The sequence below is a fragment of the Onychostoma macrolepis genome, chromosome 21, assembly GCF_012432095.1.
Source record: "Onychostoma macrolepis isolate SWU-2019 chromosome 21, ASM1243209v1, whole genome shotgun sequence".
In the NCBI taxonomy this organism is placed as follows: Eukaryota; Metazoa; Chordata; class Actinopteri; order Cypriniformes; family Cyprinidae; genus Onychostoma; species Onychostoma macrolepis.
This window is the reverse complement of record NC_081175.1, coordinates 19,760,592-19,773,320: the sequence shown is the minus strand read 5'-3', so window position 1 is coordinate 19,773,320 and position 12,729 is coordinate 19,760,592. Positions and strand designations below refer to the sequence as shown.

At 35.7% G+C, this 12,729-nt stretch overlaps 3 protein-coding genes across 3 annotated transcripts; all 3 read left to right on the top strand.

Annotated features, from left to right (window-relative positions):
- The first annotated feature begins 4,735 nt into the window (after positions 1-4,735).
- chchd10 (coiled-coil-helix-coiled-coil-helix domain containing 10) lies at positions 4,736-7,108 on the top strand. Its single transcript, XM_058758184.1, has 4 exons — positions 4,736-4,930; positions 5,496-5,727; positions 6,637-6,778; positions 6,914-7,108. Exons 1-4 carry the CDS (start codon positions 4,887-4,889, stop codon positions 6,931-6,933), a joined length of 438 nt encoding a protein of 145 aa, XP_058614167.1. The 5' UTR covers positions 4,736-4,886; the 3' UTR covers positions 6,934-7,108.
- A 493-nt stretch (positions 7,109-7,601) lies between these two features.
- Positions 7,602-9,146, top strand: ddt (D-dopachrome tautomerase). The gene is made up of 3 exons (XM_058758185.1): positions 7,602-7,793; positions 7,909-8,084; positions 8,484-9,146. The coding sequence occupies exons 1-3, from the start codon at positions 7,686-7,688 to the stop codon at positions 8,554-8,556; spliced, it is 357 nt and encodes a 118-aa protein (XP_058614168.1). The 5' UTR covers positions 7,602-7,685; the 3' UTR covers positions 8,557-9,146.
- A 767-nt stretch (positions 9,147-9,913) lies between these two features.
- On the top strand, positions 9,914-12,380 carry gstt1b (glutathione S-transferase theta 1b). Its single transcript, XM_058758162.1, has 5 exons — positions 9,914-10,299; positions 10,693-10,780; positions 10,991-11,141; positions 11,357-11,533; positions 11,644-12,380. The coding sequence occupies exons 1-5, from the start codon at positions 10,188-10,190 to the stop codon at positions 11,842-11,844; spliced, it is 729 nt and encodes a 242-aa protein (XP_058614145.1). The 5' UTR covers positions 9,914-10,187; the 3' UTR covers positions 11,845-12,380.
- The last annotated feature ends 349 nt before the right edge of the window (positions 12,381-12,729 follow it).

The window sequence follows — 12,729 nt, the reverse complement described above, 5'->3', positions numbered from 1 at the left end:
TTTTAAAGTTAAGTGAACTTGACAATTCACTTAACTTATTATTATTTTTTAACTATAATTTACTTTAAAAAATTGAGGAAACCCGTTGCCTTAAAATTTTTAAGTTAACTCAACTTATCACTTTTTACAGTGTATGCAGTTACACTACCGCCCCAAAAGTAAAATGTTTACTTTTATTCAGCAAGAATGCATTAAACTGATTAAAAGTGATTATTAAGTCTGTCATAACTTAAATATATTGGGTTTCTTCCTCACATATGTATGTGTATATATGTGTGCATGTGTGCATATGTGTATGCATGTATGTATATATGTATATATATGTGTATGTGTATAGTAGAAACTTAATTTCCTGTAAAGCTGCTTTGCAACGATTGTATCGTAAAAAACGCTATACAAATAAACTTGAATTGAATTGAAATTAAAAGTGACAGTAAGAATGTTTACTTTGTTATAATTTTATAATTCACAGGAATAAATTACATTTCAAAATACATTCAAATGGAAATTATTATTATTTATTTAATCAAAATAATATTTTACAATATTATTGTTTTTACTGTATTTATGATCAAATAATTGAACTTCTTCAAAATCCTTAAAAGAAATTACTGACCACAAACATTTACACATTAGCGTATGATTCGTACTTGTTTTAAGTTTTAAATTTGTGTGAAAAAAGCTTTAATATACCACTTGACAGGTTGTAGCGTAACAATTACCCCATATAATATGCCAACATGTCCCACTATTAGGGTATGCTGTCATAAAATATCAATGTGTTTTCAATTAACAGTATCTTTCATTTTTCCAGCCAGTGATAATTATAGAAGCACTTAAAATAAAATACAAAATAGCCAGGAATAATAAGAGTTTAAAAAGTGTGACAACTAGCCCTGGTCTTCTCGATACTGCACATCTGAGATAAAGTGCATAAATTCTCTCTGTATCTATATATGCATTAAATTGAGATTTCCTCGGGTGAAATTCTTCCCTAGAGAGTTTGAGCTTATTTAAGTAATTATCCCTTAGACAAGGTTAAAAGCAGAAAGATAGTCTGGCTCAGTGACTCGTTGTAATTTTCCTGCTAAATTAGTATTTTATCACCAAAAAAATACCCACAGCATTGTGAAATTTGATTACAGAGTAGAATTAACTTGTGTCTGCGGTTATAGGTGCGTTGAACGGGTGTTACTGATTGAGACAGGTTCTTTGTTTCAGTGCCAAATGTTTAAAGTATTTCTATTTTGGAAGTGCAACTATTTAAGTTTCAGTGCATGGCTTGTAACAGGTGGGTATCACTAATGACGCTTATGGAGAGAAAGTTAACGGTGGAAAAATATCATACAACCAAAACTACCTGAAGCCTCCCTTTTCTTCCTCTGTGCCCCGTGGGACTTTTCAATAATAAGGAATCCTGTGAAGAAATTACAATGCTGGAACCCTCACATCCCACCAGGATCATGAACCTTTGGGGTAAGAGTGGCATTCAGAAGCCTCTAATGAACAACAAAAGGCTCTCCTAGTGAATACATATAGTTCATATTTGTTGTCCATGTTGTGCAGCAAATAATAATCTAGCACTCTTTATACTTATTTTGCTTTACATTTATGCATTCAACTTAAAAAGCCTTCGAGGTACAGTATATATTTGATCAGAATGTGTGTGCTGTTCTTTACCAGTCGAACAACAGGGGTCCATATAGGTTTCATACCAGCATGCAGCTGTTAATGATGTGTTTATTTGTGAAAACTATGTTGATTAAGAACAATAAAGCTAAGATTTCGATCACAAGGACAAGGAGGTTCAAAACAAGCTTCTTTTGTGCTGTTGTCAGCCTCTTTCTCGGGTGCGGGGCCCCCTCAGTCTGATAAAATGCAAGCCAGACTCCTCAAACTCTCCACCATGGAAGCAGCTTCAACCAGACCCCTGAGGTTCTATTAAACGTCACTCAGTGGAAACATGAAAGAAAGCCCCGTGGAAATGAATCATAGCCTCTACCCCTCCTCACCCTGATCCCTCCATCCCATGTGCCCATGACCACAAGAAAGAGCATGGTGGAGGAGTGGAGGTTATAAAACACACACTGGCTTTGTGCAGCATGTTGTTTAGCAGTGATGTAAGATGCAAATGTTGGCACAATGATATTTCTGTGTGGTGATACACAGTCTTTGTATTTGGATCAAAGTTTTGTTTCAGATGCATAAAATAAACCTCTTTAGCAAAAGCTTTATCTATAAAGACATAATGCAAGTATAACCTGATTGTTGACGGTAGTCATTATTTTGCGATAAACTACCATGCGAATAATAAAAATGAAATCCACTACACCGTGCTAAAAATTTAACAGTGATGCAATGTCCACCAGATGTGTTTGTATAAAATGAGAGAGCGGTGTAATATGAGAGATTTTAAAGTAGCGATTCAGATCATAGGCCTATATGCACTGCAAGGACGACGGCGAATTCGACTAATCAGAATCAAGTATTTCAGTGTGTGTGTGTGTGTGTGTCAAACAGATTTATCTAAAGGTTGCAATACACTATATGACTTCTGCACTGACTTTTTTGTTTTCAACTTAAAACAGAAAACTTTATGCGCTTTGGCCATTTAGTTACATGACAACAGCTTTTTAAGGACTGAAAACACAAACTTTTGAGTACGGTTTTCAAAGTGAAGGTTTTTGAAAATGATACAGTTATCGTCTCCATGTAAACTACAAAAACATGAATGCGTGAAAATGGTTATGTCATGCACATGCATATATTACATGTTCACAATTTCTTTTCAAGGTGACATTGCTATCTACTGGCCTGGCATGCATAATTAATTATTGCATAATTATTATTTTTCTTTTTTTTCTTTCATGGATCCGTGTAAACAGGGATTGTTTTGACGACATTGTTGTCTGTATGCATAAAAAATGCAAAGGAAAAAATTTGATTTTAGAAGACGTTATTTTCATTTGCCATGCATCTCTTAGTGCTCTTAGTGAGTTTGTTGTTTTTGGAACAACTTGAAAGCTTGGTAGTGTGTGATCCTCAGTCGTTTAGCATATGATGGGCCTACCAGTTTTTCCTCTGTAACCATCTAAAAAGTTGGCAAGTGTATGATGCCTATAGTGTTTTAAACTCTGTTCTGTAAGTTGTGTAGTGTATTGTATTCCAGCCATAAACTTACCAGAATATTTTAAAGTATTTAAATCTTCTGTCCACTTACAAACAATGCTGACACAACCGTAAGTCACTGTGGCAAGGTAATTCCCAGTTCCCTTTGGTTTCTCAGGTCTGGGATCTTTTATTTCTAACTGCTTTTTAGACCTTGTGAATCATTCCGGAATTCACCAGGGACGCCTGTGGAGATCAGATGCACGGACCATATGGACACACTATTCCTATTGAGCCCTAATGGTCCTTTAAGTTCAATCTCATATAAAGTCACTAATATAGAGGTGCAACAGACCACCTATCATAGTGAAATAAGGCAGAACCTACAAAGCCTAATGCATTTTGAATCACTGCTTGCCATCTGAGATTGGGATGTGAATCATGCCAATTTAAGTAAATTTGAGCTCCCCCACACCACACACTAAGCAGAAATGATCAGTCCAGCTGTAACCACAGCACAATTTTGGGAATTATTTGTGCTGTTTTTATCAACATGTTTATGTCCCTGCAAAGCATTTTAGCCAAATTATACTTTTCCATTTCAGATTACAATTTCTTCTCGGACAAAAACAAGATTATAGAAGATGCCATGTGTGATTTAAGAATTAAAAGGGATAGTGCACCTAAAAATTAGCATTTCTCACCCTTACGTTATTCCAAAACCTGTATGACTTTATTGCCTATAATAAATAAAGGTTATCTATCAGAATGTTTATACTTTGAAAGCAAATGGTGAAGATAGCGCCTCCCTTCAGGGATTTAAAATCAGAGCTTGGGGCTTTTGCTGCACAAGAAAGAATGTCATACAGGTTTGAAATATCAATCAATATATATATAATATAATCAATATAATCAAAATAACATGAGGTAAATGTTGACAGAATGGTTAATTCTACAATGCATGAAAAATCTAGCTATTAAAAGGTTAACTTCTATTTCCCAAAAAAATACAAATAGCTACTAGTATTCTTCCAGTTATTTACAGCTGAAAAATAAAACAATAAAAGAATATCATATGAAATCTCTATAAAAGCAGATGTTCCATAAAACCTAATAGATTTAAAACAGCCACAGATTTTAATATCCCTTACAAAAAAGAAAAAAAAATCTCTCCATTTTGTGCAGAATTATAATTGCCCTATTTTGACAGTTCAAAAGGCACTGAGTTCACAACAATGCTTCCAATAGTCCAATACCGATATTGTAGTGCCATCTAGTGGGAATGCTTGTAAATAAGATGATCTAGCGCCTTCAAATGTGTTTGTTTAGTAAAAAAAAAAAAAAAGTTTGTTTATTCAAATATAAGGAATGTTTTCGGATTTGCAAACCGATGAACTTAGAAAACGAAACGAAAGACTTAAATCATTCTACAAGAAATCTAGAATATTGAACGTCACACACATCCTCTAAGAGAGAATGTTCTACCATGGTAGCTTAGAAAATTTGAGAAATCTCATAAGGGTAAATGGAACGGTTACATATAATATATTTGCATAAAAATAACCAATCGCTTACGTCAAAAAAAATCGCTGCGCTTTTCTAGAACACTGACGCGCGCATGCGCCACGAATGTATAACCACACAAGGTCAAAGGCAAGTGCGTCTACCGGCTGTCATTCAATAGTCTGTGTGTGGATAGAGTGGATTTAACTACCTTCGCGCTTGTTTGCGACTTTATAATAACTGGGGATTGATTGCGGTTACGATCTACTTTTGGAATGGCAAGAGGAAGTCGCAGTCGTTCTTCACCGGCAGCAGCGAGGTATGCATCTCAGACACTTTGGCTGATAGTTTTGTTACGCACTGTAAACCTGCGCCAGCGAGCTGCAAGCTAACATTTTGATTAAATGTAGGGGTAAAGTTATATATGTCAGCAGTATTCAAGAAAAAACACTAGACTGCTCATTAAAATGTTAGACTGAATAATTAATTAATTATTTATTTGCTTATTCCTTTAGCGTATCCCAAATACATCCAGAGCAGTAGGTGAAAGGTCAAACCAAAAACATGATATTTTAAGTGGAAAACCTTTAATAGCTGCTGTGCTTAGTATTTATACATAATGTCTGTCATTTGATGGCCTATGACGCAAACCAGGTTTAAGACTTTATCTTCTTTCCATCTGAAGTTGCCAAAAGCAGCTCAAAGACATGTCTGCATCATGTGATCCTGATTAAGGTTAATGTAAAATATATTTTTATATCCTATTTTCTATGTATATTCTTTACAAGGCATGTGCTAAGATGAGTTGTGCTACTTTTATGGGATTTTATAGCGGTTTTATACTTGCTTATTTTATAACATATTTCACCTTGTTTTCTTCTCAGTGCTCCTGCCCCATCCTACGCTCCAGCCCCAGCACCACCTCCTCCGATGGCAATGGCCCCTGCCACGGCCCAGCCCAAGCAGCCAGGTCTCATGGCCCAGATGGCCACCACAGCTGCTGGAGTGGCAGTCGGCTCGGCCGTAGGGCACGTGGTGGGCAGTGCCATCACAGGTGCCTTCAGTGGAGGCAGCAGCAGCAGCTCAGAGGCACCCAAACCAGCACCCACATATCAGGTGATGCCTATAAACGGCCATATTTCTCTGTGGAAAAATATTTTGATTAATCATCACACAACTCTTTTGAACTTTTTCAGTGGCCTTGGTAATTTTGTCATTAATAGGGATTTTTAAAAGTCTTTATTAAAAAAATTTAAGCCATGAACCAAACTAACCAGCTACGAGGTGAAGCAAAACATTACAAACTTTGGGTCACCGGGTAAAAGACTGTGTACTTATAGGCTTTAATGAGGGAAAGAATTACAATACCATGAAGCATTGCAAATTAAAGATTGTTTAGATAGAAATTGTATATTTTACATTTATTGTGAAATATTCACATGCAATATACAGTAATATACCTATATTTAAGTTATTTGACAGTGTAGGGAGGCTGATTATGCCATTTGCAGTGATTCTTGGGAATGGGCGGGCGCTAAAGAGTTCTTTTGGTGTGATTTGCTTGTTTTGATTTTTTAACTGGAGGAGATTTCTTTGCAGAATCATGAGAAATGTAGTTTTTGTAAACAGGATTGTTTTAAAAAATAATGAGGATTAACAGCTTCAGCAAAAGTATGCATCATTTACTAACAGCTCCGTAGCTCACAATAGGTCTTTCTTTAGCAATTTCAAAGTTATAGTTAAAAATCAATTCCTCTGTAGAAAAAATTAATGTTTTTTTTTTGTTTGTTTTAAATTCTGGAGCAAGACTGTTGCAGTCTATAGTAGCAAAAGTTCATACGGACCACATCATTCCAAAAAAAAAAAAAAAAAAGGGTTCAATTTTCCATAAAATACAACCCTGGCATGCATTTATATGGTGGTGAAAATATGTGTGTGTGTGTGTGTGTTTTGAATGAATAATATGGAACAAACTAAAAAGCATGACAGTAGTTACATCTCCTCATCTTGTATTTATGCTTGCAGGAGCCCTCGCGAATTCCACCCTCTCAGTCTGGCCCTTGTCTCTTTGAGGTGAGGCAGTTTCTGGACTGTGCCACGACTCAGGCTGATCTGAGCTTGTGTGAAGGCTTCAATGAAGCTCTTAAGCAGTGCAAACTCTCACATGGTAAGCTTGAAATTACCACAAAAATATTTTGTAAGAAATACTCAAGAATGAGAGATACACTTGCATTAATGTACTATTACTAATAAAAACCTGTTGTCCGTGGAATGACCTTCTGATGACCTTTTGTCCCTTTAGGTGTAACATCTCTGGTGTGAGGGAGAACATGGAAGATTTAAACACTAAATGTAGTCAAATATTGGTCCAGAATATCAATATTTCCAGCAGTTAATGTGAATTATTATGTTTATAGTTGTGAAATACACATTGGTACTTTTGAATGTCTGATCATGTAAATGAGATTGTACAATTAAAGAGCTGCTATTTATCTTTTTTCTTTGATTGTTATTTAAGCATGGCACATGTAACTTGTCATCACCCTGCTCTGTTGTGTATCTTTTAGTCACATTACACTGTTTTATGTGCATGTAGAACAGGTCCATTTTGATATAGTCATGTTTATGATTTACAAGTATATAATACATAAGCCTGATACCTAGTTATATCACACTCTTTCCAAACAAAGTTTGCACAGCAGGGCTTTCTTGATTACACAATCTCACTCCTTTTGTCACAAATATTGATAGCATTTTTTACTTCACACAAACAAGAAAGAACAGAGGAATTGATTTAATACGCAGCATAAAAAACACTATTTTATAAAATTTCAATCATAGTAACATTAATTTTGATAAACAGTCCTTAATTCATCCTGTTCAAATCTCATTCATACTATTGTCGAAAGCTCAAGAGGCGTAAAAGGAATTCGGCACGCTGACCAATCACAGAGCTCGGTGAACAGGCGTCTCCGTCTTTCAACCAATCAGAGAACGCGGTTTATCACAAGGAAGCAGAGCCACGACGAGTCATTCTCACACTAGTCGGCAGCAGTAACGTAACTGAAATAATAATGCCGTTTATAAATGTAGAAACCAATTTACCTGCAAGCAAGTTTCCAGAAGACTTGTTGAAAAGACTATGTAGTACATTGGCTGCAGCTTTGGGGAAACCGGAAGACGTGAGTATTGTAGCATTAATTATGTAATGGTTCTCTCTTCACGTTAAATGTCTTGACCTTGATCATAGATCTTTAAAGTTCCGCCGTAATGTAAAGCAATGGTTCGTGTCTTCAGAGGATGAATCTGGTGGTGAAGACGGACCTGCCGATGATGATCGCGGGGTCCAGCTCCCCGTGTTTGTTGATGTCCTTGTCTGCCATAGGAGTGACTGACACTGCAGAGAAAAATAAGGAGCATAGCGCCAAAATCTTCCAGTTTCTGAAAGGAGAGCTTGGGCTTAGTGATGACCGGTAAATGGATAAAAATGACGGGTTGAACATGCTTTGGCTGTACTGGTTACTCTCAATCTCAATATTTGGCAACTTGTTTGAAAGTTACAATACAGTGCGTAAAATCTAGTAAACAAAAAGTAAGTTGCAGTCTCTACCAAAATATTGTTGATTGACATTGCATTAATGGGCGTGTCTGTTTTTGTCTAATAAAATGCTTCCTGAAATGATAACGTCCCTCCCCCTTAATTATAAATCCCACCTGCCACTGGAGCAAATCAGCCTTCATTTTTCATTGTGGCATTTGCTTCAAAATGGCCACGAAATGGTCTAATTTGGTTCAAATGGGACCTTTTGATCATTTGTTTGTTATATAGGCCTGATGTCCTGATTTTCTTTCTCTTTTGTGTTCTCTTGCAGTATTTTGATATTGTTCTACCCCCTGGAGCCATGGCAGATTGGAAAGAAAGGAACAGTGATGAGCTTCTTATAAGACTTCACATTCTTGTATATGTAATTCCTGGTTGGGATTCAACTAGCTGGACATGCATTGCTCCTGGCTGATAGGACCGTTTTGTTCTTATAGGAATACGAATATTTCCTGATTTTCTTGAATAGTAGCCTGTGATTTAAAAGCAATCACTTTACTAAAATAAATATAAAATGCATTTAGCATTTTGATAGGAAATCAATATATTGGTTTGGATGTGTCTATTTTTAGACAATAAGGAAAATAAGTTGATAAAGTTATATTGTATAGTTAATTGTATGAATTGCTCAGTGTTAGTCACTTTTCCTGAGAAAGTGCCATATTCAGTTAATCAGTTTATCTGTCAACCACTTCTACGGATCAAATCAGACCATAATGACCAGCTTACAAAAGCCATAGAAATATCCATAACCATGTAGTCGGCTCAGGTCAGAGTGAGTTTTGATTTACACAGATGTCAGTTGCATAGCACATAATAAGTGCACACAAAATGTCTTTTCTCACTAATTGTCTTTATCATCAGCTGTGTTTGTCAAGTACATGGATTCAGAAATTTGCTAGAAAAAACAATAAAAACATTCTTGAATAAAGAATCCGAGCAATTCATTCAGGGGTTTTGGGATGATGTGGGTAGTGTTGGCTTTCCAGGGGCAGTAGACAAGCAGTTTGGATCTAAAGTATGTTTCGTGGTTCAAGAAGAAAAGAAGAACACTCACTTTTCTTGAAGACAAATAAACATGAAATACATCGTAAAATTATACTATTTATTAGTGATACTGTAAAAACTAATTCTTCAGATAATACTGGATTATGTTTTACAATAACTACTTACAAATTGCATTTAATTTAGCATCTTACTAATGATTCTTTGTAGTTATTTGTGAAATTTACTATCAATTTCTGAAAATCCTACACATTTCAGTTTAAAAAAAAAAAAAAAGGTTTTTTTTTGTTAAACTAGGACGAAGCCATAGTTCAATCGGGAAATTTAAGTAGCTTAAACATGCCTTAGATAAAAACACTACTGATGTGCATCTTGCGACAAAAAAAAAAAAAAATGAAACTGACATATTTTAAGATCAATCAGTGCAAGTTTCTTTCAGTTAAAACAGCCCAGACATGCATTTTAGTCTGGGACTAGGTTTAAGGCTGTGTAGGGGGGTATCTTCAATATGTTAGTTTTAGATTAAAAAAAAAAATGTTTTGATAGCAATTCTTCCAATTAAAATATGATATTTGAAGAGATGATCGTTCTATGAACTGTCACGATTAAAACACCCTCGAGTTCCGACAGATGGCGCTTGTTGCAAAAGAGAAGAAAGAAGAGAATAAAATGATTCAAAGGTCATAGCTAAGTACAAAGTTCCAGTTTTATAGTCGAATTATAGTGCTTAAAATCTTGATTAATTTAAAGTGTTAATAATATTAAGTCATTGTGTCTTTTGTGATAAAAGTCCACACACTCACGATGAGATCGACCCATTTTCCCCCGGTTGGCGGAGGGTTTTAGGAACAGAGTTCAGCGGGGTGTGGTGTAGCAGTAGCAGGCGATTCTTGTGCAACTGGGCACGGTCATTTCATTGCAGTTTTCATTGTGTTGTGTTTTAGTATAGAAGTCAGATACTTTTCAGAAAATGTCTTTGGAAATTTACTTGGATCTGTTTTCGCAGCCATGTCGCTCTGTTTACATCTTTGCCAAGAAAAACAACATCCAATTCGACTACAAGAAGATTTCGCTTTTTGAAGGTACAATATATTGTGTTATCTTAAACCGTGTAAAGTGCATTTTACATTGATTTTGCAGCATTCGCCAAAACTTCTTAATAATAAGGAAAAGCTTACAGACTTTATGGAAGTTATTCATTTTCTAATGAATTGTAACAGTCTTTTTTTACCTTTTTGTCATTTCTGTGTGAGAAGTTGTGGTTAGACTACAGAATGTAATCTTTTATTGATATAGGCAGATGTGGCTAAAGTATACGAGATTTAATGCTGTGAGTGAGTCTTAATCTGGCAGACAATTATACCATTCCTGCACGTCTTTGAGCTTTTAAATGCCAGTTGTACACAGTGTACACATATGATAATATGATTATATGAGTATTTTTACAAAAGGTAAATATGAGATCTGTCCCTCAGGTTATCAGTATAGTGAAGAATATGGGAAAATCAACCTTCTAAGAAAAGCACCAGCAATCAAAGATGGAGACTTTTGCTTGGCTGAAAGGTATGTCTATGGATAGCAAGGTTTTTGGATAGCAAAATGTTTATGCTTTTTTTTTTCTTTGGTGTTAAACCATTTTAAGGCGCTTTGGAAATTTGCTGAAGCCCTCTGGTTGAAAGCCACTGTTCTAGAATGTAAGAATCAGAGACACTTGTTTGTTTTGTGCCTCTTGTGAAACTGTTCATTGAGTAAGTAAACTGTTACTTCCTGTAGTGTTGCGATCATGCTGTACCTGGCTGAGAAGTTCCACACTCCAGACCACTGGTACCCAGCTGACTTGCAGAAGCGTGCTAGAGTTAATGAATATCTATCATGGCAGCACTCTGCCATACGGATACATGCATCCAAGATGCTCTGGTTCAAGGTGAGTGAAGTATATTTATTCTCATTCAAAGCTACTGTGGTAAACAGAACAGCATTTAGATTTCGGCAGCTCCCAAGCTGATGGTTCACTCCTGTTGTTCGGTGACCTTGGGACTGAAGCCTATCTAGTCTTTAGAATTGCTACACAGTTAACTGCTAACTTTTTTAGTGTAATTATTTATAATGGAATTAAGTAGTTTTCTTGTTTTGCTGTAGCTCTTGATTCCAAAAGCTTTAGGAGTTGAGATCCCCAAGGAAAAGATGGACAACGCAATAGAGGATCTTAATGCATCACTAAACATTTTTGAGGAGAAGTTTCTGCAGGACAGACCGTTCATTGTTGGTGATCAGATATCATTGGCTGACCTGGTTGCTATTGTGGAAATCATGCAGGTATGTATGAAAATTATTCCGTTTCGGATGAAGCAATATTATGATCTGAGAATTTAAGGCAGATGATATCTGAAAATCCTTTTATACTTGATAACGCCTTTTTGTTTCAGCCTGTAGGTGCTGGTATGGATGTGTTTGAGAACAGTCCCAAACTCAAGGCATGGAAGGACAGAGTCAGAGCAGAAATTGGGGCTGAGCTGTTTGATGAGGCCCACCAGGCAATTATTTATGCCCAGGAGGCAGTGAAAACCATGGACCCCAAAAAGATGGAGCACTTCAAACCTAAAATTTTGAAATATTTCCTCTCATAAACAAACTGGTAGACATTGTCAGTTAAAACAGTCAGTTATTCAGGAAAAAAGTACTTTATAATTTTCTAACTACACTTTCCATTTTATGTAATCACTAAGAATGAAATTAATTAGCTTAAATTGTATAATGACATATAGGCTATAGCCTTTGTCATTTTTCAGTGAATGAATCCAATAATCATCAATGTTTCTGTGTGACCTCAAAAAGAAGCAAACTGTGAATTAACACGTATTCAGCTGTGTTCGCTCTCAAATTCTGAATTGCTGCACTCACTGTGACCTTATCATTTGATAAAACGAGGCAATAACACACAGACACTCAATACAGCATTGTTTCAGAAAATCACTTAACACGCATGGGAAGGAGCTGGGAGGAATGTTTCCTCCCTCTGTGTTTATGGAATGTAATCAGATATTATATGGTTTCCTGCAAAATACTCTGCACGATAAGGAATAGCACATTTTGTTAAGGGGTACATTCAGTCAGCATTTCCATCTCTCCATTATTGTCAATAAATATATCTTTGTGATCAGTCTCTGTGGTGTATTTACTTTATCCTCTTCTCTACAATAATTATTTGTTTTTAGATTTATTTCTCTAATATGTGTTTCTTTTTTCCATATTTATATAATACTACATTTTAATGAACTTGTTGGGCTTTGTGGTTTTCTGCTAAGAGGAACAGATAGTAAAAACTGGAACAGTAACAAAATGTAGTTAATTTTTAATCCAAAGCTATCATATGGCTTCAGAAAAGCTGAAATAATGGGCATGAGTTGTAATAGTTGGATTTATTATTTAGTTTGAGAGGCTCATGGTAAACCTTCGAGAATAACACATAATTTGCCTATACAAAATGGGCTTAATTAATTTGTGGGCAGTTG

Excerpts from the sequence above, each read along its gene's own strand:
- chchd10 (XM_058758184.1), top strand. The coding sequence starts at position 4,887 with ATGGCAAGAGGAAGTCGCAGTCGTTCTTCACCGGCAGCAGCGAG. Across the intron at positions 4,931-5,495 it reads TCTTCACCGGCAGCAGCGAG|TGCTCCTGCCCCATCCTACG; the intron begins GTATGCATCTCA and ends TTTTCTTCTCAG. Across the intron at positions 5,728-6,636 it reads AACCAGCACCCACATATCAG|GAGCCCTCGCGAATTCCACC; the intron begins GTGATGCCTATA and ends TTATGCTTGCAG.
- gstt1b (XM_058758162.1), top strand. The coding sequence starts at position 10,188 with ATGTCTTTGGAAATTTACTTGGATCTGTTTTCGCAGCCATGTCGCTCT. Across the intron at positions 10,781-10,990 it reads GACTTTTGCTTGGCTGAAAG|TGTTGCGATCATGCTGTACC; the intron begins GTATGTCTATGG and ends TACTTCCTGTAG. Across the intron at positions 11,142-11,356 it reads CCAAGATGCTCTGGTTCAAG|CTCTTGATTCCAAAAGCTTT; the intron begins GTGAGTGAAGTA and ends GTTTTGCTGTAG.
- ddt (XM_058758185.1), top strand. The coding sequence starts at position 7,686 with ATGCCGTTTATAAATGTAGAAACCAATTTACCTGCAAGCAAGTTTCCA. Across the intron at positions 7,794-7,908 it reads CTTTGGGGAAACCGGAAGAC|AGGATGAATCTGGTGGTGAA; the intron begins GTGAGTATTGTA and ends TCGTGTCTTCAG. Across the intron at positions 8,085-8,483 it reads CTTGGGCTTAGTGATGACCG|TATTTTGATATTGTTCTACC; the intron begins GTAAATGGATAA and ends GTTCTCTTGCAG.